General features: G+C 47.3%; 1 protein-coding gene across 7 annotated transcripts in view; it reads left to right on the top strand.

The window, feature by feature from the left end:
* The first annotated feature begins 1,437 nt into the window (after positions 1–1,437).
* Positions 1,438–27,728, top strand: part of celf2 (cugbp, Elav-like family member 2) — a 94,075-nt gene continuing 67,784 nt past the window's right edge. For all 7 annotated transcript variants that reach the window (XM_061668172.1, XM_061668170.1, XM_061668171.1 and 4 more), the window contains exons 1-2: positions 1,438–1,650; positions 17,385–17,420. In XM_061668172.1, coding sequence (XP_061524156.1) covers positions 1,598–1,650; positions 17,385–17,420 — 89 coding nt within the window. In that variant the 5' untranslated portion in view covers positions 1,438–1,597. The remainder of the gene's footprint in view (positions 1,651–17,384; positions 17,421–27,728) is intronic.

The following is a 27,728-nucleotide window of genomic DNA, read 5'->3' as shown; positions in this document are numbered from 1 at the left end:
AATGTGCGCCAGTACATTTTCTGCCAAAATGATCAAACGGTCGATCGGTTCGGTCCAGAAACGCTGCGGTGTGCCGATTGGTGGACAGGAAATGCTCACAAGCCCGAAAAATGGATGATGTCATGCTATGATGTCATACTAAGAAGCTATGGCGTGTTACCACGCTATGACGTCGTCGCTATACTTCCTGTACGCGTGAATGAGGTCGGGGCGCCTCTTAAAGGGACAGTCGCCCGCTTTGAGGCCGAGCGCAACAAAAATATATTCGATATAATATTCATGCCAGCGACGGTCATGGTGCAAACACGTGTGCCTGGCAATGCCATCGTGATTATTTCGCTCAAATTAACATTGTCAACCACCGTGATGTGTGTGTGTGTGTGTGTGTGTGTGTGAGGGCGAGAGACCGAAATAGCGAGTGAGGAAGAAGAGCGAGAGGCTGTCAAGTCTCTCCGTCCTCCTCTTCCTCAGCCAAGCAGATGTCCAGCGGCTATTTCAAGCTCGGCGTACGCAACGCGGCGGGAGATGCGGAGGACGCTACGCGCTAGCTAGCTCGCCATTAGCTTCTTCCTCACCAATTTCAAGCCGAAAGTTAACCTGGCGTGAACCCGATTAGGAGAGGAGTGAAGAACGTCAACAGGATGTGGCGGCGTGTCAGACAGGAAGTGGGCGCCGTTCTCTGCTTTTGGGGCTGCGCTTCTCCCCCCCCCCCCCCCCTTAACGGTTTTCTGTGTTGACGCAAACTCTTTAGCTTCCACTTTGACACCCGTTTGTGAGTCAAAAAAAAAAAACATTTCCAGTTAAAAGCGGCGTGATGTAATGCCATGTACCACCATTTCAAATTATTCAAAATACATCCCACCGTTCCGCTGAATGGAGTTGATTTAATTGATGGGAGCCCTGTGGTTGTTTTTCTTCAAATGTACAGTCAGTCTAAAAGAGGAAAGGGGAAAGAAATGATGCCATGGTGAGATTTAAAAAAAAAAAATGCTTGTAAATATTCTCATTCATTGCAATGGACGGCAAGCGGACTGTTCCGCTCGTCTTAGAAGTCGTTTCGCCTCTCATCGCTCTCACCCGGTTTGGGGGCGAAGGGGGACAAAAAACAAGAAATCCAAGTTGGAAAACGATCAATCGAAAACCAAGTCAAGAAGCGGTCACAAACCAAGCAGCATTCAAGCTGCAGATTCGAACCCCGGAGCCCAGAACTGCGAAGCGCCGTGCGAACCACTTTCCGCCGTGCTGCCCTTTTCAGAGACAACATTTCCCAAACGTGTTGTCGTGTGCTTTCAGTTGCGTTCGGATGTTGGGACGAAAGCAGCGGAAGTGGGGGGGGGGCGGGGGGCGAGAGAGCGAGAGAGAGGAGAGCGAGCGAGAGCGAGAGCGAGAGCGCCTCCCGCCGCCGCCACTTCTCGTCAGGCAGCAGCAGCAGCAGGACGGCTCGCATCGCATCGCCTCGCATCTCGCGGCCGACGGACTTTAAAACGTCTTCTTCCGCGACGCCCCTTCCTCTTTTTCATTCTCCCCCCCCCCCCCCCCCACCCCCACGCCGCGCCCGCCCTGCGCCCTCCCCCTTTTTTGTTTCCTTCCTGCCATCATGGTTTCTATCATTTCAGACCTGGACCCCCTCAAGAGCTGGAACGTCTTAAGGTAAGCCTCGCCCCCTCTGGGGTCCGTCGCGGGGAGGGCGGCAAGTCAGCGCACGCCGGCACCCGGACCGCCGTGCGTCCTCGTCGACCCGCCTCAAACTTGAGTGTGACAACACATAACTGTCCGCCCCATGCGCCCCCCCCCACCCCCCTTCCCCCATCATGACTCCCCTTCAGGAATTTTCTCTGGAGATATTCCCACACGGCTCACAGCAGCAGTTGAGCATCTTGGCTGATTTGCGCACAAAAGAGCGTTTCTCCCAAGTTGCCGTTTTTACGACTGTTCTGCACTCCTACTTTACGATTTCCACGGAACGGGTTGCTACCGACAGGCGCTCGTCGTCATTTCGAGCGACGGGCGGGGGGCGGGGGGGGGGGGGTGTAACGTAACGGTCACACACTGGAACATAATGCATACGCTTACTGGAATGTAACACACACACACATTGTAGTTTATCACACAAACTGTAACAACACACACACACACTGGAATGCATTGCTCACGCACTCATGTAACACGCACACTGTAACACTCACGTTACTCTCGCCCACACAAACACACGCCCACCCGGTGTAATGTAACAGTCACACTGTAACGCATGCTGTAATGTACACAACACGATGGAATGTAACAAACACTGAAATGCAACCTGCACAATCTAATGCAACACACGTACTGTAACAGTGCATACACACTCTGTTACACACACACACATTGCAATGTAACGCTCAGCCACTGTAACATAACACTTTCTGACTGAAATGTCACACCATCATGTAACACAAACCGAAACAGAAAAAGGCCTTTTATTATCGTAAGTCCTCATTCGTACGCAGGTGCTGCGCTCCTACTTTATCATTTCTTCAGAACATTTGCGAGCCCCCGTTGAGAGCGGGAGGGTGCGCGTGTACTCGTGTGTACGACACGCACGCGTGCGCACCGAAGACCCCGTCTGTCCTCACGAAAGCTTTGTTGTTGACACTTTTTTTCAGGGACGAGCGCATCCACGCACACTTTTATGCATACGCGCGTGCGCGCACACACATGCAAAAAAGGGGAACACGCTCACCTGTAATGTCACGCACGCACACACACACACACACACACACACACTGTAACGTAATGCTCACACGGTGACATCACGGTTACAAGTCATGTTGTTGTTATGGGATGGCGAGGCTCATTTGCGTGGACCGTGTACTTGTCTGTCTGTACGTGTTGATGTATGCGCTTCATTGACTTCATTGAACAGCGAAAGTGTGTGTGTTCATGTTGGCTTGACACACTGCACTGCACGTGTGTGCGCGCACATTTGGCCTCTTTGATTCCTTTTTTATGATATAAATTATTGTTTAATATCTCCTCAGTAGGAAGGATTTCAAATGCATCCCATGTGTAAGATCGCGTGCGTGCGTGTGTGTTTTTGAGTGTGTGTGCTGTCACTGTGTAATCAGACCAAGAATGCATGACATCAACCTGTCAATCAAACCAGCTGAAAGGCTTTTTCGTCGTTTCTTTGAAGAGTCGATTTTCCCCCCTCTGCACTCACGCACGCACACATCGAGTGTAGCGCGTTTGGCACAAAGTGACAAATGTGTTCAATAATACAGCACCAGGCGGACGGCGCTCCGTCTTCATCTCTCTGGCGCGCACGCACACAAACACGCACACTAATCATGCCCTATGGCTGTCGCTGAGCTTATTCTCAAAAGGCGGCGTGCATATGGAAACCTTCAATCTCACTCTGTGTTTATGTGTGCGTAATTGTGAGCACGTGTGTGGGGGGGTCGTGGCGGTGTTGCGATGTTGTAAGAGTCAGCAAAGTGAAGACAAACTTGGCGCAAGGCCCGGCCGGGTGAAGCGCAGCGTGTGCGCGTGCGTCGAAATGTGTTTGTGAGCGACGGACGCTGCGCGTGAAACGGGAAGAAAAGCCGACGCTGCACCCAAAAAAAACCATCAAAGCAAAACAATCGCCTGGCAAACTCGAACGCGACGACGTTTGCAGTTTGGAACTTTATTGCAACTTGTCGACGTTGCTAGCAGCGCTAACTGCTAGAAGCGCTAAATGCTAGCAGCGCTGGCGAGTTAGTACGGGAAGACGATGACGGACTTCACTTGGCGAGCGAGCGGCAGTTCTGACGGGCCGGCGTCCAATCGTCTGCCTGGCGACCGCTGTTTGTATGTCTACCTGCGCCCTGACACAATGGCGACCAGTCCCGGGCGTAGCCCGCCTTTTGGCCAAAGTCAGCAGAGCTGGACACCGGCCTGCCGACCAATTAAATGTGGGATCAACGGACGCCTCCCGAAGTCTCACTTGTATTTCTTTACTTTTGAATGGCACTCGTATGATTTTGGCGATGCTGATTTGGAGCTTTTTGATGAGTTTTTTTTTTATTACGTTTCATTTCGAAACACAGACCATCATTCATTTTCCATTTTTTTGTTATCTTTAAAAACAGAACATACAAATTCAAATCACCACTTTTAATCGAATTTTTTTTTAAGGTTTTCTTTAAAAACACAGAAAAAACAATTCACTTTGAGTTGAGTTGTTGTTGTTGTTTAATTTAAAAACAGAACATTCGTCACTTTGAGGTTTTTTTTTGTTTTCCAAAAAACAGCCTACGAATTCACTTTTGGGTGAGTTTGTTGCCGGCTTTTCACTTCCTGTTGAGGCTCCAGCGAATCACGCGGGCGACACGACACAGTTAGCACTTTGTGTGCTGACACGCACGCGCGCACGAGGAATGACAACACATTTTGATTCACACGTCACATGACCAGCCGGCAGCCAATCAGCACACAGGTGGCCTTGGTCATGAGACACCATGTGACGGCTCGACTTCTTCTGTCAAACTTCTTTGTAAAAGTCGTCCAACTTCCCCAAATGAGTTGGACAACTGGAAAAAGGGCCGTTGAAAGAACAAAAATCACGTTTCCGACGAAAATGTCTTTTTTATCCTTTTAATCGTCACTTAGTGAAAAAGCAAACGACTCTGACGTTATTCAGATGTTGTCTGATGTTGTGAAGTCGGCTGCTGCCATCTAGCAGTGCGGTGGAGTGGCTCGAGGGCGCACGTCGGTTTTTCACTCGTAACAATAGGAGTCCGAAGAAGGCAAACATGAACAACTGAGCCACGGCGAGACTCGACTTGAAGTGTCCCCGTTGGACTCAACGGGCAGACCTCACCAGACTACAAAATGATACCCAAACAAACATGGACTCAACACTTCTCCTCCAAATTCAGACCCGACTAAACTTCAGACTAGCTTTGGACTTCGGACTGGACTCTACCAGGACTTGGACAAACCTCGCTGTCCTGCAAATTCAGATCCGACGATGAGAAAATGTCCTCAAGCCTTCGAGTTCCGTCCCGGCGACGGTGACGTTAGCTCCCGGTCGCGGCAATCGGCCGGGAACTCTCGCACACCCCCGGGAATCGCGCTCCATCGTCCCGGCCCATCGATTCCAAGTGCTCCTCGTGTCCTCGGAGCCTCCTAACCCGCCCCCGTCCCCTCCCCCTTCCATCCATCCCATTTATTCCATCATCACGCCGCTTTTCTGGACCCTCATTGTCAGCTGTAATTGGACACGAGTCCCGCGGGAGGCCGCTCGGCACGCCCCGCCGTCCCCCGGGCGTCGCCTCGCTCGATAAGCGTCCGCCGTTCGCCCCGCTCCTCGGCCGGCGCCGAACATTCCGGAAGACCTGCGCTGTGAGGAGTGCGACACCCGTTAAGTGGCGCGGGGGGGGGAACCCAAAAAACGAGCTCCTTTTGAGTCAAGCGCCCCACTTCGTCTTGTCTCGCTTCCTTCGAATATTTTCGACGTGTCGTGTGCATGTCAAAGCAGTCGGGGGGGGGGGGGGGGGGCACTGCAGTTTAACTGTAAGGATATTTTAGGCCCCCTTAAAAAAATACCAAAGTGAAATCTCACCTACGACCCCTGTTGTCTTGTGTACAAAATCAAGAGTTTATTTGCTCATTCAGTCTTGTGGTATTAAAATGAGCCAGTGACATTTTGTTGTTTTTTTTTTTTTTGCGGGTCTCCCGTGATGTGGCTTTTTAAAAAAATAAAATAATAATTGTTTTAATTTAAATAGCAACATTTTCAACCAAACCATATAATACAAAAAAATTGCTTGCTTGATACTAACATATTGCGCATAAACTTTCCCGAGATTATTCACAGAATATTTTTTAACATTTTCGGTTCGTTCGCATTTCCTTCTCTCTCTGTTTTTGTTATCGCAGCGCCGCATGTACATCCAGTCGCGCTCAGTGCTGGCCCCGAGTCTGGTGGTACAACGTTGTACTACACTTTTGGTAACTTGAAAAATTCCCAACGTTAAAGTGGTGAGTCAATGTCATTTTGCTGTCACAGTCAATAGGTCAGCGGTATGACAAGATGCTAGGCTAAAGCTAGCGCCGCCCAAGTTGCACCCGTCCAGGTTTGCTATTTTTGAGCAGCATTCCACGGTTGCTTTTGACTCGTTATTTCCGATCGATTTTTCCTCATGTCACCAAATCATCATCGCGTGAACGATCCTCGCAGGTGTCGCCTCTGACTTTTTGCCATCCACACGAGACGCCGCGGGGACCGTCGTAAATCAGCGTTTTTAGCCCAAAACATTCCCGCTGGACTTCAGTCCGAGTACAGATACGATGTTTTTGCTTCTTTTACCGCATCAACTCATTCCCTACTGACTGTATAAAGATTTTTTATACACTGGAGCGGACTATATGTCTCTACAGTTGAAACGATTATTTGAATAATCCCTCATCGCTATTTTAGGTTTTAGTGATTTGTGATTATTATTCGCATATTAATCATTTCAACCCTTGAATCAACAATATAGTCTACTATGTAAAGGATGAGGCATAATTCGATTGTTTCAGACCAAGAGTCAGATCTATAGTCCTCTATATACAGTTAAAATTGCTCTATAGCGATGAGGGTTTATTCAATGAAACGTTTCAGCCCTGGAGTCAACAAAAAGTCCACGATATAAAACTCCCACCAGAGTTATCGTTGTCCGACAAATCAATCCTCCAGTGAAGTACAGATCCCTCGGATTGCCTCCCCCAAGGTTCCGTGTCCTACTTGGAAAGATCCCCCCACCCCCCGCCCCTTCTCAGCCGTCACGCTGCCGCTGAATGAGGACGACGCGAAACGAGATCATCCTAATGTGAGTCTCGCGTTTCACCGCACTCCCGTCTCAGAATTCTAACCCCCCGTTTTTCGGGGGGGTTTTCCCCCACCCACCCCATTCCTCGACTTCTTGAGACGTGCCATCATCGGCTTCCGCGGAGGACTTTACCGTTGTTAAATGGGAGACGAGAAAAAAAGATCCTGGTTGCCATAGCAATGCAGAGCTTGCAGATGAAGGATTATCCCAGGAAGGTGGATATATTAGCATGGATTAAACCTTTATACATTTTGACTTCAGCGATGTCCGCAAAAGAAATCTAAATGTTCACAAAATTCAATGTCATCTCACAAGATATCCCACGTTCGATTTAGATTTTTTTTTTTGGATGTAAAAAGGTTTCATGAATATTTGTCAGTGCTGAATGGAAAAAAAAGAAACACAACTTGAATGTGACATTTGAAGATAGTTAACTTTTTACTTTTACTTTTCAAAAAATGTATTTTTTTCCACATGAGTTTTCATTTAAAAATGTTGACTGATATAGCACACTTTTTTTTTAATCAAAAATAAAAATGTATCAAAAGTTAAACGTCACAATATCACACTTGTTTAGTGAATATTTGTCAGACTTTTTTCTTTGTTTCAAACTGTGTTGAACAATAGCACACTATTCTTTCAAATTGAAATTCAAATGTAACAAGACGAAGCGGCACTGTGGGCGACCGGTCAGTGCGTCTGCCTCACAGTCCGGAGGACTTGGAAACAACAAAACGTTTGAACATTTGGCACATGATTTTTCTTTTAAAATCGCAACTAAATGCTGAAGAATACCACAGTAGTTTATGAAATTAAAAATAAAACCAACAAAAGTTGAATGTTCCAAGATTTTAGACGATTTAAAAAAATGTTAAATGCAACAAGATCTCCTCCAAAGTTTTTTTTTTTTTAACAAGATTTTAACACAATGACAATAAACTGAGATTTGTTTTTGTAAGACTGAGATCTCCAAAAGTCCTAATGGTGCGAATCCAAGAATTGTTGTGGACATTGTGAATTCTTCCCACACAATTGCCTTCCTTCGTTTGTCAACCGCGGCGGCCGGCCCTCCTGCGCCGCTCGTCACTTGATAACGATGCAGATTTCCCCTTCCTCCTCGTCAGCGTCGTCTCGCGAATTATTGACGGCGGCGAGTCGTCGGCCGGGGACACGACCGCGGCGGACACGTCGGACGTTCGTATGCCCGTCTCCGTGGACTGCGATGAACAATGGGGCCCTTTATCTGGCAGCGGTGGCCTTCTTCCCGCTTCCGTCTGGCAGCCACCCCGGAAACCCCGCCGGGCGCTAATCTTAAATCAAAGACTGAGACCATTGTGCGCGTGTGATCTTTCTGACTCGATGGCCAACTGCTTCGACCGAGATAAAAAGATTAAGCGACTTCGTCCCGCTGGCTAGATTGAGTGGACTTTCGGCCGAAACCCCTGGAAGGAATTTGGGATGAAAGACTTCCGACGGGTGCCAAAATTGTAGAAATATCCACAATCAGAAAACACTTGTGATTAACACGTTTTTGCACCTGTGACATGTTAGCTTTCTGCTGGTAACTTGTTTGTACATTTAACGTTTGGCTTGTAGCCTTACGTGTGCTTTGAGACAGTTATTAGCTTGTAGCTCCTTGCCTCTAGTGCCTGTAGTTTCTAGTTTATAGCTGAAAACGTGTAGCATATACCTTTTAGCTTGGAGCTAACAGCCTTTTGCTCAATAGTTTTTAGCTTCTATCTTGTCGCTCATCGCTTGTAACGTATCGTTTTTATCTTCCGGCTCTTGTAGCTCATGCTCATAGATTTCTACACATCGTTTTAGGCTAGTCGCACGTTTCTTGTAGCTCATATGGAGCTTGTTGCGCTTAGGTTTTAGCCTGTAGCTTCAAGTGTTTAGCATATAGCTCAGGGGTGGGCTATTAATTTTCCAAAGGGGTCATGTGAGGAAGTGGAACGGTGGCCGAGGGACACGGCAATATGCTAACCTCAATAGTGTTCCTTATTCATTTAATGTATTCATTTAAAATATTCATTATATTGTTTTAATAAGCTGCTACATGAGTAAATGTGGTATATTTTGTTATAAGTAGGACATTAAAACAGTCAACTGAATTCAGGAGTCATTAAAAATACATCCTTTTTTAGCATATACCTTGTTGCTGTAGCATGTAGCTCATCCCTTTTTTGTCAGTTTTTAGATTGGAGCTCATAGCTTCTTGCTTATACCTCCTAGTTTTTAGCTCCGAGCATGTAACTGATCATTTTCATGGAACGCATCATTTTCCATTGTATAGTTTTTTCTCCTTCAATGTTATTCAGCGATCAGGTGGAACACGTGTGAGCTGATGCGTGTGAACATTTTGTAACGCCGACGTTTGTGTTCCCGTGCGTTAGCGCGGTAAGCGAGCCGTCCTGCGAGACGAGCAAGCTGTGCCAGAACCAAAGCGCTCCAATTGGCTATTCTATTCTTCCTCCTACTGCTCCTCCTCGTCCTCCTCAAGCATGTGCGCACTTGGCACTTAATTCAATTTTCCCGTGACCGGACTCACACGGGACAGCATTGGAATTCCGGTTTGTCACCGTAAAATGATTACACGGCATTGTGTTTCTGCCAGCGCCTCCCAGTGCATTTATTACAATGTGTCAGCGTGGATGTACATCGCAGCGCCAAAGTGCCTCGTCCGCATTCGTACCCCGCCCCCCACCGATCCCCTCTTTCCCGCCACCGAACTACTTATTCCTTATGAAATACGTCGCTCCTGACGGACGTGTAATCCGATTACATCTGCGAGATTAAAAATATATTGAATCCTCCCCCTCACGCTTTCCTCCGCCAGTCGCCTCCTTTGTTCTCGGCCCTCTTGTTCGCTTTCTCTCTCTTCACAAAACTCTGTGGAGAGAAAAATGAATGATTGGGTGAATTTGGTGTGGAAGAATGAGCCCGTCAACGATGGTCGGGAGGATTGGTCCCCCCCCAAAAAAAACAGACTCTCAGGAAGTGGCACACGTCCCGAAACATTTGACGTTCTGTGTCGTGAGTTGTATGACAGGTCACGTGTCTGGCTAAGTCACATGAGTGGACACTGGACTGGTCACATGACATGAAACGGTCCGAGTCACATGATTGGTCCCCTCCAGTACCCGTCAGTCCCTCTAAAAGAGGAGGCGTGCGCTCGCCTCCTTTTTCCCGCCTGTCAGTCAAGCCGGTCCAACGTGGCCGCTTATTATTTTTCATATTTCCATGCGCGACTCTGCCGTACGCAGCTGTCAGTCAAGCTGTCAAACGTGATTTGGAGATGACACTCAGATGCCGGCCTCCTCTTCCTCCTCATCTTGTGACTGACACACCCCAGGAAGCCCCCCGACATCCCTTCAAAGGGGGGGGGGGGCGTGCTCGCGCCAGGTGGGACGCCGCCGCTAATGACCGTCTCAGTTTCGGGGCCGCGCGCTCGGCCAATTACTTTCCCGAGGAGGCGACAGCTGCCACCTTCGCTCCTTCCAGCTTCCTCTTCCTCCTCCTTCATCCGTCCTCTTAGTTGATGGGGGTCTTCTCAGCCCGGCCCCGGGCCCTTCTTCTCCCTTGGGGGGTCATTACACCGCACAAACACACACATACACGCACGCACACACACAGAGTTGTCGACTTGTATCTATCACGGTGTCGCTACGTCCTTCAATTACGCGAGTGGCCTTTGCTTTGGGGATTTGTACACACACACACGCGCACAGACACACAAGAATACACACACACAGAAAACACGCACACAGACACACCCGCAACAATGAATACACACACACACACACCTGGACACTGACACACATTCATGCACCCGCACGGAAATATGACAACCCATGTAAGGACATAAGGGGTTCTAATTTTATAGTATGAAAGAAATTGAGCGCGGTGCCACCTCGGAACCCTCCCGAGGAGGCCGACTCCTCTTCCTCCTCCTCCTCCTCCTCCTCTCCTCGCTCGCTATCTCCTTCTCCTCCGAGCTCTCTTCCTTTATCGCCAACCGTAACACCTGGCAGATTGCTCTTATCTCACACACACGCAGACACACACTCAAACACAAACAAACACACACACACACACACACTATTCTGTATTTTTGAGATGACCACAATTGACTCTTGTATATTGCACTGCACTATACCATCCATCCATTTTTTTTTACCGCTTATCCTCACAGGGGTCGCGGGCATGTTGGCGCCTATCCCAGCTATCTTCGGGCGGGAGGCGGGGTACACTCCCGACCGGTCGCCGGCCAATCGCAGGGCACATATAAACGAACAACCATTCGCACTCACATGCACACCTACGGGCAATTTAGAGTTGTCAATTAACCTAGCACGCATGTTTTTGGGATGCGGAAGGAAACCGGAGTGCCCGGAGAAACTCCACACAGGCGGGGCCGGGATTTGAACCCCGGTCCTCACAACTGTGAGGCAGATGTGCTAACCAGTCGTCCACCGTGCCGGCCTGTACGATACGATAGATACTGTCCGGTCATATAAAATGCTCTCCGTGACAATACACCATTGTATACTATACTCTGCTTTATTATCTGACACTACACCATTCTATGGTCTTCATTATTGTGCTATACTGTAGTATGTTACACTGTATACTACACTATGCTATATAATAGATGATACATTTACTCTACTTTACCATAGTATACTTTATGATATGATACTTACCTTTTGCTAAATCGAGGCAAACGATGACGAGTGAGTAATAAACGCAAGCTCGATGTGTGCGTGTCGTTGGGTGGACATCGCGCGTGCGTGCGCGCGTCTGTGTCCGCCGCACATTGATGACTTAACCGTGCGGTGAAAGCGGCATGAAACCCAACATATCACCAGTCCAATGATCAAAACGTGCATTATGGATCACACACGCATCACAAATGATGCTTTAAACATCAACAGCATGAAATATTCATGTCAGAACACAGCCAACGGACTGCGAGTTTCGCCGTTTCGCCTTCGCATGCGACGAGAACCAGAGTGCGCTCGTGTGCGGCTGTACTTTACTGTGATGTAGCTCTGCTCTCAGGTGTCGCTGTTTTGTGTCTTGTTCACATGGACTGAAAGTGGGATCAGAGGACTGGTTGTTTTTTTTCTTGTGTGCGGGGGGTTGTGATCAGACGCAAGTTTAAAGAGAAGCAAAAGAAATGAAAAAGATGTTTAGCTTCACATCGGCACTTGACTAAATCATCAACTTCACATTCGCTGCCATTGACGGCTTTAGAAGTCAAATAGTGACTGTTTTTTGTCAATGTCTTTATGGCTGAAAAGTGTTCTCTGTCAATCGACCGTCTGTTGTCGTACTCGAGCGGCTCCGACGACCGGAGACAAATTCCTTGTGTGTTTTTTGGACATACTTGGCAAATAAAGAGGATTCCGATATCCATGTTAACTGGGAAGGCTGACAGTGAATGAGTTACAGACACAAAGAGAAGGAAAGGAGGTCACGTCTTCGGCTTTTGGGAAGATTTTGACAAGATGAATGTGCGTTTGGGACTTGCACACCCGACTCATCACACACACACGTGGACGTACACGCACGTGATGCGCTGATCGTGGCAAACGTTTTGACGTCGTCCTGATGCGCTCCCGAAGATGACAAATAAAATCCTGAAGGAATCCCGTATCGTCCGTCCACCTCTCCTCGGATTCAAACCCCCACCCCATCCGGGTTAGGGTTTGAAACGATGAGATTGCTGTGAGCGATCTCATTCCGGGGGTTGGAATGGCGAGCTCGGCCGTGTTTTCTCGTTATCCGCATGATGGAATTCCAAAATTGGGCTTTTCCAAAGACGACAATGCTCATCGTTGATTTGATTTGACGCTCATCCTAAACTGATGTCTGTTAAGCTACTGGGACGGCTTCCTAATATGTTGCCCCTCGCATGAAGCGCAGTAATATTAAAGTGTCCAGAAATATTTGGTGCATTCATTGAGCTGTTTTTTTCCCTCCCAAATTTGGTTAGTTAAATGTATTTCCTCATTTTGTCTTTAATTTCATTCGTTTATCTCATTCAATAACTGTTAAATCGATTGAGTGTAATTCATAAAGTGAAAAAATACATGAATGTATTTTATTAAACAGTTGGTAAATTGATTCTAATGTCAAATAAATATTAAATCCTCAATATTTTGTGTCTTCGACCACCCATGTTATCTCAGCCAATCGTTGAGCTTCATTCTACCACGATTTGTCCAATCATTGCACTTCTTACTGGCCAACGTCACTCATTAGGCCACGCCCCTTGAAGGCACAGATCCAACACATGAAGACTGCAGCATAGTAGTACACTATAAATACATTCTTGACATTCTCTCCATGTTTTAACAGAATTATTTATATTTTTCAGACCCAAATGTCCCAAAATGTTCGATGAGATGAATCTTGGCAGAATGAAACTCAATGAACGAAGGAAGGAAGCTTTCTTCAGGAAGAATTTAAAAAAAAAAACAACATTTTTCCTGACATTTCAATTCATTTCAACGGGGAAATTGAACTTGGTCGCGGTAAAGCAACACCGGATGTGCCTTGGTGTCCATTTTCATGTCCTGTCCATCTTGAGAGAAGTGCGAGAAAAAGGGTTGTGAGACCAATCGGCTAATTTTGGTCATTTCAGTCAAGTTTAGCAGTTCACTCCATCTTGATAGAATGAATCTTTGCGAATGGATGAAACTTTATTGAAACCAAGTGTAAAATGTTGGTTGTTTTGGTCGGGGAGACGGACGAATTGATTGGAACAAATTCAAAAGTGGCATCTTGAAGGCGCTCAACAAAGTGTTTCTTGCACGTGTTCACTTCATCATTCAAAATAAATCCAGCGGCCCGACGGGGCGCTGGGCGTCCTTAATTGCTATTGATGAACCGATGCGCCACGGGCTAATTTACGTGCGCGTTTGCCGCTAATGTTTCCTCTCCTTTGCCGTGGCGAACTTGAATCACTTCGTTTGACAAAGCAGCGGAGACAAACGGAGGCCGCCGTTTTATACCTCATTTCCCTCCCGCAACAAACGCAGCGGACGGGAGGGCGGGATAATGATGGCGTACGCGGGCGGTTAGCGCGCGGCGGCGAAGTGAAGCGTTGAGACCAACATCGCGCCACGCCGGAGAGGCGTTTTGTCACGCTGATGGATGGCGCGCCGCTCTTTAACGTGACGAGTTGCGATCATATCCATTTGGCGCCCGTCCGCATGACTTTATTGCCTCGCCGCTCGCGGTCCATCAAAGTGCCGCTGTAAATCCCAGACTCAATACGGCCGCCTCTCCTGGCGCCGGGATTAAAACGGAATATCGCGCTTTGGAAGGGATTAGGCTGACATTTTGATGTCTGGGCCCGCGATCTGATGAGCCGTCAGTCATAATATTGATTTATTAGCCAGCGGTTTCCTTTTATTAGCTCGCTTTGACCACACGACGCAACACTTTTCACATTGTTAAAAGTTTGGAGGGAAATGTTGAATGTAGCTCATCGACTGGTGGAACTTCGTAGAAGGGAGCACAGTAATTGGACGAATTTTGGTCACAGGAAGCTCAGTAATTGGGCGCACTTTGCTCGAAGGAGGTCAGTAATTGGACGAACTTGTGGAAGAGGCAGCTCACCGATTGGATGCATTTTGGTCGAAGGAAGCTCAGTGATTGGACGAATGTTGGCCGTTGTCAGCTCAGTGATTGGCCCTATCTTGGCAGGAAAAAGCTCTGTGATTGGACAACAGAGCCACTCGTGTTGCTCGCCGTCCACCGGGAAACTTATGCGGGCATCCTTGTTCGTGAAACATTCTGTCACGTGTTCGAATACAAGCGCTGTGACACGTATACATGTGTGCACTCACACATGCGTGAACACGCACTCACACACCTCAAAATGGAGATGAGATTGAGACGTCCACGACGAGGTGGGAAGTCCTCCGAGGGTGTGAAAGTTGAACGTGTGAAAGTGCTTTAAACGTGTGTGTCGATTGGTCAGGGGATTGTGGGTAGTGTGTGTGTGTGTGTGTGTGTGCGTGCGCGCGCGCGAACGTGTCAAATGGGAGGGGTGTTGAAACGGTGTTATAAGCAGCGTTGCACACAGATGGGCTGCATGCAGACGCACTCGGGCGCTTTCATCGTGAATTTCAGCAAAAAAAAAAAGGATCCTTCAAAAAAACTGGACAACTCTGAAGGTTAATTTTGATTTTTTTTGCATCAGCAATAAATTATTAAATTAAAAGTACAGTCAAACCCGCCTATTGACAAATTCAACGATGCTCGTTTTTCATCAATCATGATTCAATTAAAATAAGCATAAACGTTAGGGTTTCAAGACAAACGAGATTGTACCTCAGTTAAATACAACTGAACTGTACTTAACAAATGTACTGGAATAAAAAAACATTTTTTATCACATTATCCACAGTTTGAACATTTATTTCAGAGATTCTTTTACAGGCCACTAGGGGGAGCCTGCATTCCACATTAGGATTAGCACTGATATACTGGAGGCAATTATGAGCTTTTTGGGCGTCAATTGCTTGCGTTTTTTTCACAATTCGCGCCGGAGTGCGTCTGCCTTCTGTGCTCGTTATGCTGTTAGCGGCTAACCGGTTAGCTGCGTTCCCGCGAGGTTTCAGCAACTCGGCCGTTGTGTTCGCCGCATCGCAGCCGTGATAGGGTTAGCGTCTCCGTCTCGGGAATTCTCTCGCCAGAGCAGTGACAGCTGCGATGCTGCCGCTTCCCCTCCGTTTAGCGCTAACGTTTAGGTGTGTGCGCGCGCGTGACGTCTGATGAAGATTTAGCGCCGCCTCGTGGTGAACTCGCAAACTGAAGAAGCTAAATGTTGTCGAAATTGAGTGAAGTGTAAAAAAAAAAAAAAAAAAAAGAAGGAAGAGCTCTCTTGACACTTTTGTGTGTTTGTGCACGTGTGTGTTGTGGCTTTTGTTGCGTGTGCATGTGTTTGTGTGTGTCTCGTATGTGTTTGTCTGTGTGCGCGTTTGTTTTTTTTATTTGTGTGTCAGTGTATGTGTGTTGGAGGTTTATGTGTGTTGGAGGTTTTGTTGTGTGTGCATGCGTTTGTGTGTGTCTGGGTGAGTGGTGTGTCTTCCTGCATATATTTGTGTGTGTGTGTGTGTGTGTGTGTGTCTCAGTGCGTGTGTTGTGTGCCTGTGTGTGAGTGTGGTTGGGTGTTTGTGTGCGCACCAAATGTTGTTCAAATGAGTGTGTGTGCGTGCGCGTGTGCGCGTGCTATATTAAAAAAAAAAAAAATGCGTTCCATTTCCACTTTTTCATAATTCATGGAATTTGGGAATAAAGAGAGTGTGCGCGCGTGTCGAGATAACAAGACGAGCGTTTCGGTGGCCACAGATGAAACGGACAAGCGCGTGACTTTGAAATGCAAAGCGCCCTGTGATTGGCTGCCGTGTCGAGGAGGCGCACACGCGCACTCGAACACATGGCTTATTAATGAGCACATTGTTCATTTATTATTTTATTTACCGGGGTGACATAGAACCTGTGCTAATTTGGTGCAGCACTAGAGGTGTGTGTGCGTGCGTGCGTGTGTGCGCGCCAGGGGACCAATTTATTTACATGCTCCACAAGAAGAAGAAGAGGACGTGCGGATAAAAGGAGGGAAGAGCTGGACATTATGGAGAGAAATCCGCCGGATCGAAGGCGCTTCTTCTCTACGCTTACCAAGGACAAACAAGACCAATTTACCATTCCCGAGTGTGCGCGTGTGTGTCGTGGCATCAATTTTCCAGAAACGCTTCGTCCGACTTCTCACTCATTCGCTGAACAAAAGTCATTGTTGTGTTGTCTTTGCCGACACGATTTGCATATTTTGAAACAGTCGAACCCGCGACTCTGACATTAAATAAAAGGAGAGAATCTCGTGCGTTCTCGTAGTGACGGAGCGAGCCGAGGCTCGTCGTGCTAAGCTAGCCACCGCCTGGATAATTTCCTTGGATGAAGAGAAGCAAAATTGTGACATGAAATGTCAAAAGAAGGAAAAAATAGGAATTCAAAAAGAAAAAAGACATGCTAACGGTGAATAGTAGCGAATAGTCACGGTTTTCGAAGCGATGCATATTTGAACACAAATGTTGGCGCAACACGTCGACGGATAATGAAACAATACTCACAGGCGTAGATTCTCCAGCCTCTGCAAAAAACAACAAATCACACTGTGGCTAAGAAGAAGTAGTCGTCGTAGTACTGTTGTCCATTTTGTGTCTCCGTGGCTGTAGGAGTGTCGCACAGTGAATTGGATTGCGGCATTAAATCTTGATGCACAAACTTTGGAATTCTTTGCATTCTGTTTGTGATTCCAAAATGTTTTGATATAAAGCAATATTAGAGTGCGAATTTCCCTCTTTAAAAAACACAAAAGTTTGTTTTTTTTCAACTCGTGTCACAAGGCACCACTGTCTATGTGTGTACCTAATGAAGTGTCCGGTGAGTGTGGCTGTTCAATATGCATCCAGTGTTGATTTTTTTTGTTTAGTTGACTAAATGTCATTTTTCCGTTGGTTTGTGTTGCAGGCAGGACGCCGGCGACCTCGGCGGACCGATACAAAGGTAGGCAGGCCCTCCCGGTCTTTTTCACTCCCCGAGTGCTCATTGGCTGCAGACGTGTATCGACCCCGACGACAAGTAGGCGCGTTTTCGTGCACTGGCGCTGACATGGCTGAAAAGGAGGAAAGGGAACAGAAGACGGGTAAAAGGACGAAGGGGAAAAAAGCCTCGGTGGAAATGAGGCAAATGTATCTCAGCAACTTCAAAACATCCAGACTTTCAATCTCGAGGCGACATAATGTCACAGGGTTCCCGCGCCGCAAGGAGGAGGCGGAGTTTGACGGCACTTCTCAGACACTTGAGCCTTCGAGAGCCAGAGTAGATGTTTTTGTCAGGCTATTTTCAACACTTCAAATGAGTTAATAATGCGTAAAGATTTGTGACAAAACAGGACATTGACCATATTTGGACATGTGGGCTTTTGCTCAAAGAAAGGATCGTAAAAATCACGTTTTAATTATTTGCAACTGATATACATGTCCATTCAGCGTGAGGAAAAAAAGAGGGAAAGGAGAGTATGGTTAAAAAAAAAAAAAAAAAAAGGAATAGGAAAAGAAAAAGAAAAATCAGGATATGGCACAAGAAGGGAATACATAGAGAAAATGGGGTAGGGAAAGGATTGGGAAACAAAGAAGAAGGAAGCGCTGGGAAAGGAGGTTAGGGGCAAAAGGGGATCGGGAAAACAAGACTGCAAAAAATACAATATGGAAAAGGTGGGAGGAAAAAACAAAGCAGGGAAGGGATAAGGATAATATATGGGGGGGGGGGGGGGGGAGAGGACGAGAAACAAAGGGAAATTCGGAAAAGGAAGGCAAAATCGGAAAAAGGGATGGCGGATGTCGTGAAAGAGGAAAAAGTCGGATGGAGGGAAAGATGTGACGGGAGACGAGGTCGTTAAGATGGAGCCCGCCGCTAACGAGCCGACCGGCCAATCAGCAGCGGCCTTTCAATCAACGCAATACGCGACTGGAAATAGAAGCGACCCATTCCTCGTTGACAAGACCGCGCACGCGGACATCAAGGTGATTATCATCATCGTGATCATCGTGATGACAATTATGATCGAGGTGACGACGATCTGAATCGTCATCGTGACGATTACGATCGTCGTCACGATGATCATCGTGACCACGATCGGGATCGTCGTGATGACGATTACGGTCATCGTGATGACAATTGTGATTTTTGCCGTCAGAAAGGTTCCGATTCTTCCGCACCACACTACGTTCCGCATGATCGGACGCCGTGAGGCCGAGCCGGGGGAGGAGGCGGTTCTTAAGCGGGAAGTAAACGGGAAGTAGAAAAGTAAAGAGCAACCAAGGGGAACAGACTGCGAGGGAGAGTTTCCATGTGTGCGCAGCTGTGTGTGTTTGTGTGTCTGTGTGTCGTGCGTGCGCATGTAACTGCATGTCATTGTGCAGATAATGTGCTTTGAAGCCGCACAGCTGATAATTGGCGGTCGCGGCAAAGCTGCATGTGATGTCTCACGCGCAAACACTCGCACATAAAAACGGTAACACACACACGCACGCGCTCACAGTTGTGTTGATTAGCGTATGAATAGCGCGAGCGCACGAGTGGAACCGATGCAACGGCGCTCTGAAGGCCTCAAGTTCCTCTTTGGGAGCAGGTGTGTGCATGTGTCTCTCTCTCTCACACACACACACACACACACACTTCCTGTTTACCGACAGCCGAGAGCATAATTACCGGGACGCGCACAATGTGGCGTCCCGGTACGCCGCGTCCCTTATTGCCTCGTGTGACAAGCGACGTTCTCAGCGCTGCTACCCCCCTTGTCCCCCCTCCCCAGTATTCCCGCTTTTGAATATTCACGAGGACGCCAGCGAGCGGGGGAATCGGGCCCGGCCGGCGGTGACACTTATCGGTGGTAAAAGGCTCCTTCCTCGCTTCGAATTTCCCCCGCAGCGAAGAGGAAGACAAAAAGCAAGGCTTGCTGGGCAGCAGGCAAACGTCCGAAAACGGAGACAATCCCGATTGATATCGGAGCTATTCCGCCTCAGTTGAAGTCAATCCACGGTTTTGTGGATCATTTTCATACAAGTTTCCTTTTTGAAAATCACTTCATTTGCTTCTGAAGGTGCCAAATGACATTTTTGGATCTATCGTATTAGTCACGCATCGTAGTGTCCAAAGAGTTCCTTTTTTTGTTCCTTTGCTCGTTTTCAAATGTCACTCAAACCGTCATTTGCGTTAAAACGCCACCGGAGGCAGCGTCGCGATGTTGTTGCAATCGGGCTTTACACGATCAGTATTTTTAGGGCCGATCACGATCAGAGAGTTGAAAAAAACGATAACCCATCACCGATCCGATCGTTCATGTCTCCACCGTTTGTGACATTTCTGTTTGATTTTTCAATTGTAAAATATGTTCCTTGGCTCCATTAAGGTTGGAAATCACCGCTTTGGTCAGTCAGGACAAAGCGACATTACATGACAGAAATAACGGGTGCTACCTAAGTGTGTAATAGTAATTAAATTACTTTAATTTGAATTCAATGACTTCACCCACACCGAACCTTGAGAGCGTGATCCGACAGAACGGCGGCATGTTTACGTCCAACCGTTCGTGCTACCGCGCAGAACGTTTTGTTGGCTGCTTGCGAGCCGTATCGCGTTCAAAGTACGCGAACGTACCTCAAGCGAGCCTGAAACCGACGTCCTCTCCTGAGCACCGGTGACCGCCAACACACGTTTTTCCCCATTTTGTCCTGTATAATATAAAGTCGCCGCGCTCCGCTCTTGTTGCCGTCGCCACGGTAACGAGTCTATCCGGTCGCATTTGAGTTGACAAGATCGAGCCCGATGATCGTGAAAGACGGGATGCGGTGGTATCGGAATACAAGGTTTGATTGCAGTCGTCTGACATCGTGCAACGGTGAAAGAGCCAATTTGCCTTGTAGTCGGATCCGGCATGACGTGTTGTCCGTTCCACACCGCCGACATGTTTTTGGAAATAACTTCTTTGGCCGTCAGATATTTACAGAACTACGTCAAAAGACGCGACAAGGCTAAAAATAAACTGCACTGTGCACGATCGATGACGTCCTTGATCGGATCGGCCAATTATGACATTAAAGCCGATCAGCCGATCTGCGTAAAATGCTGAATATCGGCCGATACCGATCGGCCCGATCAAGTCGGTGTGAAGTCCAGTTGCAATGCACCGGAGGGATCTGGGATGAGGCGGCCATTTTGCATTCACACAATACCAGACAGCAAAATAAATGCTGTTATTTCGCAGACATGAATGACTATGTAGGAATTTTATGAAAGTGTGCCAACTATTTCGTCTTTCCATTTACTACGATTGCATAAAGACAAGCGAATGAGTCGTTAAAGGAGTTGATTTCAGTGGGCCATCACCGTTTGGGACGGTGAGTCGGCCGTTGCAGCATGGGAGACGTTTACCGTAGAAAACCAAAGTGGCATCAAAAAACGAACGTGCCGAAGAGGAAACTCGTGCCACCTCACAAACGCCTCAGCAGTACAAATGGTGCAGATTGAGGGATTTTCACACGAAGAGCTGAAAAGCTGGAACGCTGTTGGTTTTGTTTCTTCCGCCTGATTTTCACGGGAATCTCCTGCAAGGAAATCCAGGAGCGCTTCCACACTTCCCAGAAGACTTTTTTGGGATGTTTGTAATCTGTTCATCATCAAGAAAAAAACAAAAGTCAAATAAATAAGGCTGCCGGTCAGCACAAACCGTCGGCTCGGAGGAATTCCGGATTGCGATTCTTGTCGGCTTTTTAATCGGCTGATGTCGTTCGTGTATTTTGCATCCGTGTCTGAATTCTGGACAGTGGTTAACCCTTCGTTCGCACGCGCAGGCAGCGCATCGGCTGGAAAAGCGAGCACCGGCGTTCCCGTTGTGTCTGTGTGGCCGCTTTCACCAGGGCCGATGATGCGTGTGCGTTTGTGTCGTGTATTTCCCGATCCCGCGTTGAGGTCACAGCAGCTCGTCACCGTGGCGACAACCTTTACCTGTTGTCCTGCCAAGTACGGGATGGAAGAATGAAGAAGCGCGTCAGAATTATTGACCATTTTAAATAATAACAAGCTTCGGAGGCCTGCGCTTTGTGCGTATGCGTGTGTGTGTAGAGAGCGTGTAATAGTTTTCATTCTCCCATCACCCAATGAGTTCCGGGTCAGCGGTCCGCAATGCACGCTGAAGTGAGCCCCTCACGTTCCTGAGCGCTCGACTGCCACCGCCTTGTGTGTGTGTGTGTGTGTGTGTGTGTGTGTGTGTGCGTGCGTGTGTGTGTCCTTGCCCCCCACTAACAACAAACAAAATGAATAAAATAAGCGACAGTTTTGACATACTGTTGTGAGACTCCAACTTTGAAAAGAATAAATGTATGCGTTTTCGAAAAAAAACATTTTAACTCAAAAAAGATTTTGTCAAAAATATAATTCTAATTGGATGAACTGAATAATAATCCGAATAAATAATCATTTGACTTTATTCTTGTACGATTGCAACTTTTATCTCGGAAAAAAAAAGAATACATACAGGCAGGATAGCGTCGCTTTTTTTTCTCCTCAAAGCAAAATCGGAAAGAAATATGAATTAATCTCATCAAATGATTTTTTTTCTCAAAATGTGACTTCAAATTGGATGTATTTTTGTACAAGTATAACTTTAAGAATCTATGAATCTATCAATTTGTATTCAGTGCGTGTGCGTGTGAATGTCGTGCGGGTGATGTTGACTGTGACGAAATTCCCCAAATTCCCATCGAGTTTGTTGTTGTTGTTGCTTATGACACGACAGCTGCAAGCACAACCAAAGCATAATGTGGAAAAAATATCTTGCCGTTGACTTTTCATTCTCATTGACACACTTTTGTCACCACACACGCGTGTGTTGTATGTATCATTTTTTTCTATATTTTGGCTGAGAGACAGGTGAGCCAATTAACGAGTCTCACGACGCACGGCGACATCATCACACCGGCGGAGCGCGACACACACACACGCACGCACACACGCATTCCAACACTTGGCGCTGGCGCGTGGCACGGCCGCCGTGATGTTGGCCGCGTGTGTCAGTCTGCCAGCAGGCCGGCGAGCAAGCGACAGTGTCATGTCGCGTGTTGGGTTGTTGGGCAGATTCCCAATGATTCCGACGGCCTTGGCGGAGGTCTGCAAAAAAAAAAAAAAAAGAGATTTTGGTGTGCCGTTGGAATTGGCGGCCATTCGTCCAATGGCGCATTTGTAGTGTTGTTGTTACATCGTCCAATTTGGTAGCGGGATTCTGTAAAATCTCCAACCGATTTCTACGGATTCAGTAAAAGACATTTTGCTAGAAATTCAGGCTCGATCCCAAGGTTCCAACAACGAACGCGTTATTCGATGAATCGGCAAAGAATTCCGAGTCTGAGTTAGTGTTGGAATTTGCGACCTCGTCTCTTTCGTCTCTTTTTGTTTTCCGATTCATCAAATGGAGCATTTGTGGTAGTGTTGTTGGAATCTTGGCGTGATTCGGGAGATTTTGCAGAATTTGGAAAAGATTCCAAGGTTCCAACACCCACCATTTGGGCGAATAGGCACAAATTCCCCAAGAGAAACTCCAAAGTCAATTGTTGTTGGAATTTGTTATGTCATCCAGTCTGTTAGCAGGATTCTGGGATTCTCAAATAAAGATTTTGCAGAATTCCGCTGACAAATTGGAACAGAGGTTTCATTCCAAGATTGCAACAACAACAGCAAAAATGCTCCATTTATATTCATCTGTTTTAAAAAATAAAAAAACATCTTTTCAAAGAATTCCACAGAATCTCTCCTGTGGATTCACACGGACTTTGGACATTTGCGATGTTGTTGTTGGAATCTTGGAACGGAAACCTCCAGTTTGTGAGCAGAATTCTCCTGAAGGCAATTTGGATGTTTTGCCGACAAGCGCTGGTTTAATGTAGCGTGTTGTGTCGTCGTCGTCGTCGTCGTGTCGTCGTCGTCGACAGCGCAAGCTGTGTGCGTGTTGCAGTTGATTTGTTTGTGCGTTATTTACTCGCAAGAAGGCCCCCAAAATATTCCGTCGCGCCTCGCCGACATTCATTACGATTCTAATGAAGTCGGAACGTTCACAAAAGAGGCGGGAGCGGCGACATCAACCGCCCCCCCGCCCTCTTCCCTTCCGCCTCCGCGCGGCGTCAGATGTACAAGTCGGGCCGAGTGTGACGTTAATGAGCTCTCCGACGCCGCCTATTGTTTGCGCCGCCGCCTCTCTCTTTTTCTGACGGCTAATCGAGCGCCGAAGGCCGCTTTTGCCGCTAATGGAAGGCGACCAATTAAAGTACCTGCGCTAATGTCGCCAAATAGATCGGCGCCGGCGCTCCCCCGCCATGCCCGTCACGTTGATGTAAGCTGCACGCCGCCTTCCCGTTATCGCTATTATCTTCACTTTGTTATCCGGGGGACTAAAAGTTGGTTTTTGTGGGAAAGCGCAGTCGCTTTTTTAACGGCACACCGGATGGGAGTTCTGTTTGGATTTAACATGTTTGAGGGTGGCATTGGAATTTTGGCCCGGAAACGTGAACATTTGGTGGATGTAAATCCGCAGAAAGACTTCTCTTCAATTTTGTCGATAAAAATGCAGGAATTTTTTATGTTCAGGACTGGGCGATATGGCCTTGAAATAAAATACATGTTTTTTTTTCGATTCTGATTTTTGATGAGTTCCCAACCCCTTTCGGGACAAAGGCAAATCACAATGACGTCATTCAAAGTTGTAAGCAAATCGAGCAGCATTCAGGTTATCAACTTTCACATAAAAGATTCTGAACTTCTCCTCAATTTTGTCGGAATTTTGATGTTAAAATTCCCCACGTGTGCCCGGCAAATGTTTGACACCTCGTCGGTCACGCCTCCTGTTTCTCATCTTTTAACACCAAATCTTGGAGGGTGTCGGTGGGAAGTTTGCTGCAGGTACAGGACTAACGCAGAATTCTTCGCCCAGAAACTTGTCCAATTTGGTACACATTCAGGATTTTTTTTCCATGTTTTCACCGTTCTTTTTAGCATTTGATCCTCTTTTCCATCGAGGTTATTTACATCTGGGTCGGCCTGGTGTTCCCGAACCGTTTTTCCATCGGGCAGGAACGTTGTCGTCCCGTTTTGCCGTCCTAATCGGCCGCTATCCGCCAGCCGTTCCCGACGCTAAGCCTCTGGCCGCGTACGACCTCCAGGGAAGATCGCGCGGCGCGCACACCAGTCGATTAGCCGGCGGGCTTTTGTTTCAGCCGTACGTCCTTGGCTTCGGATGGCGGGAGAAGAAAAGCGTTGTGTTATCTGTCCCGCGGGGGGACCGCCATCCTCTGCTTCCAGTTTGTCTGGCTGACCTTCTGGCCCGCCCACGCTCGCTCGCCGCCCGCCCCGCCGCTTGTTTACCGTGCCGTAATGACACGGTCGGGCCCGACAATGCCGCCGCTTATCGCGCGGCGTCACGGCCACAAAGGCTGAATGGCGGCGTTAATGGGAAGGCGAATTTGTCCCGCCGTCACTGGGTTCCCGCCCACCTTTCCAGTGTGCGTGCGGCGCACGAGATAAGATGAATTCTTCATATCGCCGCCCGATTGCGGAATCTTGTATCTAATGCAGTTTTTATCCCGCCCCGCCCTGCTTTCTTCCAAAGTGCCGAGTCAAGCATTTTCTGGCGTGCTGCGCGGGAAAGTCTAAATAATTCAGCCGTGTTTTGGTGCTTTTTCCAGCCGCTGTACTCCCAGCCAGAAGAATGGGAACGAGGAGAACAACATGAGGGGATTTTTTTTTTTCTTTTTCTTTTCATGAATGGCTTGAACGTGAGCGGAATGGAGAGCGGGCGGGTGAAGGATGGCGGGACGCAAGGGGGGGGCACCGGAGAGGCGCCGGCACACTTTGGTCGGCATCGTTTTCCACAGACCTTTTTACCGTGTCACACGGACGTCCGGGTGGCGGAAGACGGACCTTCCCACGAGTAAACAAAACCTTCTACGTTTTTTCACCATTGGTCGATTAATCGATGACATTGATATTTTCTTATAGCCGTCAGCTCGCTGTGCGCACCCCCAAACACATATTGAACAATAGATTTGCATATTTTGCTAGTGCTGGAGGTACAGCAAGTCATCGATTAATCGACAACTAATCGGTTATTAAATTAATCGTTTCGGTCGTTGATTCAGTGTTTACATGCCTTATTTAACTAAAAATTATGCAATAAAATGGATTTCTGTCGTCCTCCATGAAAGCAGACCGATTATCGAATCAAAATAAGCATTTGCAAACTTCTTCCCCCAGGCGGCCAGAAGCAGCAGCACAATGTCCATTGAATTGAAGCAAAATATGCGTCCAAAATTGTTTCATTTCTTCCCATGCTGTTTCATGATGTCATGACTGTACACACATTCTGATAAAGTTCAATGTGATACAGTGGTATTTTTTTTTTTTTTGGAATTGAAAAACACATTCCACATTTTTGGGGGGAGGCTGAAAAAGATGAATGTCCTTTCAACTCTGACGTCAGCGAGCAGGCTAACTGCTAACCCTACCGCTGCAAAATTGGTGTTTGATCCAAAGTTTCGAGCTTGGATCTCCGGCAGTCCCTCTTTTATTAATGTGAAGTTCGGTGCGGTAGCATAACCCGCCAACTTCCGAACCTTTGCCCCCCCAGTCACCCACTTGTTCACCGCTCTTTTCCGCCTGCTGGAAAATCCTTTGATCCCGTTCAACGCGACGCATCCGGCATCCGCGACCAGCCTGCGCGTTACCATGACGACGCCCTTTCATTTACCGCCGGCCCCGCCTCCCGCAACCCACGCCGCAGGAACCCGGTGGGCGCTGACCTTTCCCTGTCGAAGTGTGTTAGGGAGTGCGAGAGGGGAAGCTGAGAGCTAGCCGGGAACAACAAATCGCCGCTTCAACGGCGGAATTCCAAGGCAATCGTAGTGCAAATTTATCAAAAATTAAGAAAATAAGTGTACATATATGATAATATAAAGTATTCACAGTGCTTTTCCCACATTTTGATGTATTATTTTACATTATATTACATGATGTATATATATATATATGTATATATGTATATGTATATGTATATATATATATATATACATATATAGAAGTATATGTATATGTATATATATATATATATACATATATATATATATAAATGTGGAAACTTTCTGAATGCACGTTTTGTCGTTCCCAGCGTCAACAAATTGTGCCAGCGTACGGCGCCTCCTTCAGGGGAAGCGCAGGTGTTGTGCAAAGATTGACGATTTTGTCCCGCGTTGCCAAACGCTCTAACGACGCCAGATTCCGTAACACACTAATGAAGCTGTGTCTTCCTCCTGGCTCAGCAAAACATGCATAAATCATAATAAACACAAACATGAATTTTTAATTCCACACCTCCGAGCGCCGCTTCCTATCGGACGAGGGCGTCGGTGGAGGCCAGCGACCTGCCAGGTGTGTGGAGTCGACTTGGGAATCATTTCCCAACATCAGCATCATTTTTTTTTCACATTTGAACAATCAAGCAAAATGTATTTCACACTCCAGACCTGTAAGGGGCAGCAGACGACATCAAAGCACCAATTTTTGTTTCCGAATATTGAAATTCAGATCCAAGCAAACTTTGTTCATAGCACCAAACACACAAATACGAAATGAGAACAGTCGCCGTCATCGGCCAACACAATAAGGTACGTAGTTGCCACAAGATGGCGGTGTGGCACTTTTTCTACTCGAAAGCGATGGCCTGACGAAATGAAGCTTCTTCCCTCAGTTCAATGTAGTTGCTTTGGCATCACGATGCCATCAGATGGCTCCAAAGCAACATTTTACACATATGGTTTTGCCATGGGCGAATAATGGAGGATAGGTTCCCCACCCAAAAATCTGCCAGTCGGTGAATTTGTGAATGCTGAACCGCGAATATCACTAAACAGTGCTATTTGTCTTTATTAAAAACATGTCAGGCCCCCCAAAATTGGGGGAGGCTGGAACAGATTAATGGTATGAGTTCATTTCAGTTGAAGAAAATTGATTTGACGTGACATTTTTCCAAGGTAAAATATGTGCTTCGGTTCAAGTGCGGCTCGGAATGATGCGGGCTCGAGTGCTACGGCGACGTCGACTCGGTGTTGACCGGGCTTTCTTCCAGTAGTTTGCTGTGATATCCGTCATCGATGCGCCTCGTGAAAAGTGCATGAGCCGGCTTTATACCCTTCATTTTCATCTCCTGCTTTTTCATTCCGAAAAAACATCCTCACGACGATGATGATGATGATGATGATGATGTGGTTGGGA

This window comes from Phycodurus eques, chromosome 22, assembly GCF_024500275.1.
Source record: "Phycodurus eques isolate BA_2022a chromosome 22, UOR_Pequ_1.1, whole genome shotgun sequence".
NCBI lineage: Eukaryota > Metazoa > Chordata > Actinopteri > Syngnathiformes > Syngnathidae > Phycodurus > Phycodurus eques.
The sequence above is the reverse complement of the archived record's forward strand: the minus strand, read 5'-3'. Positions and strand labels throughout refer to the sequence as shown.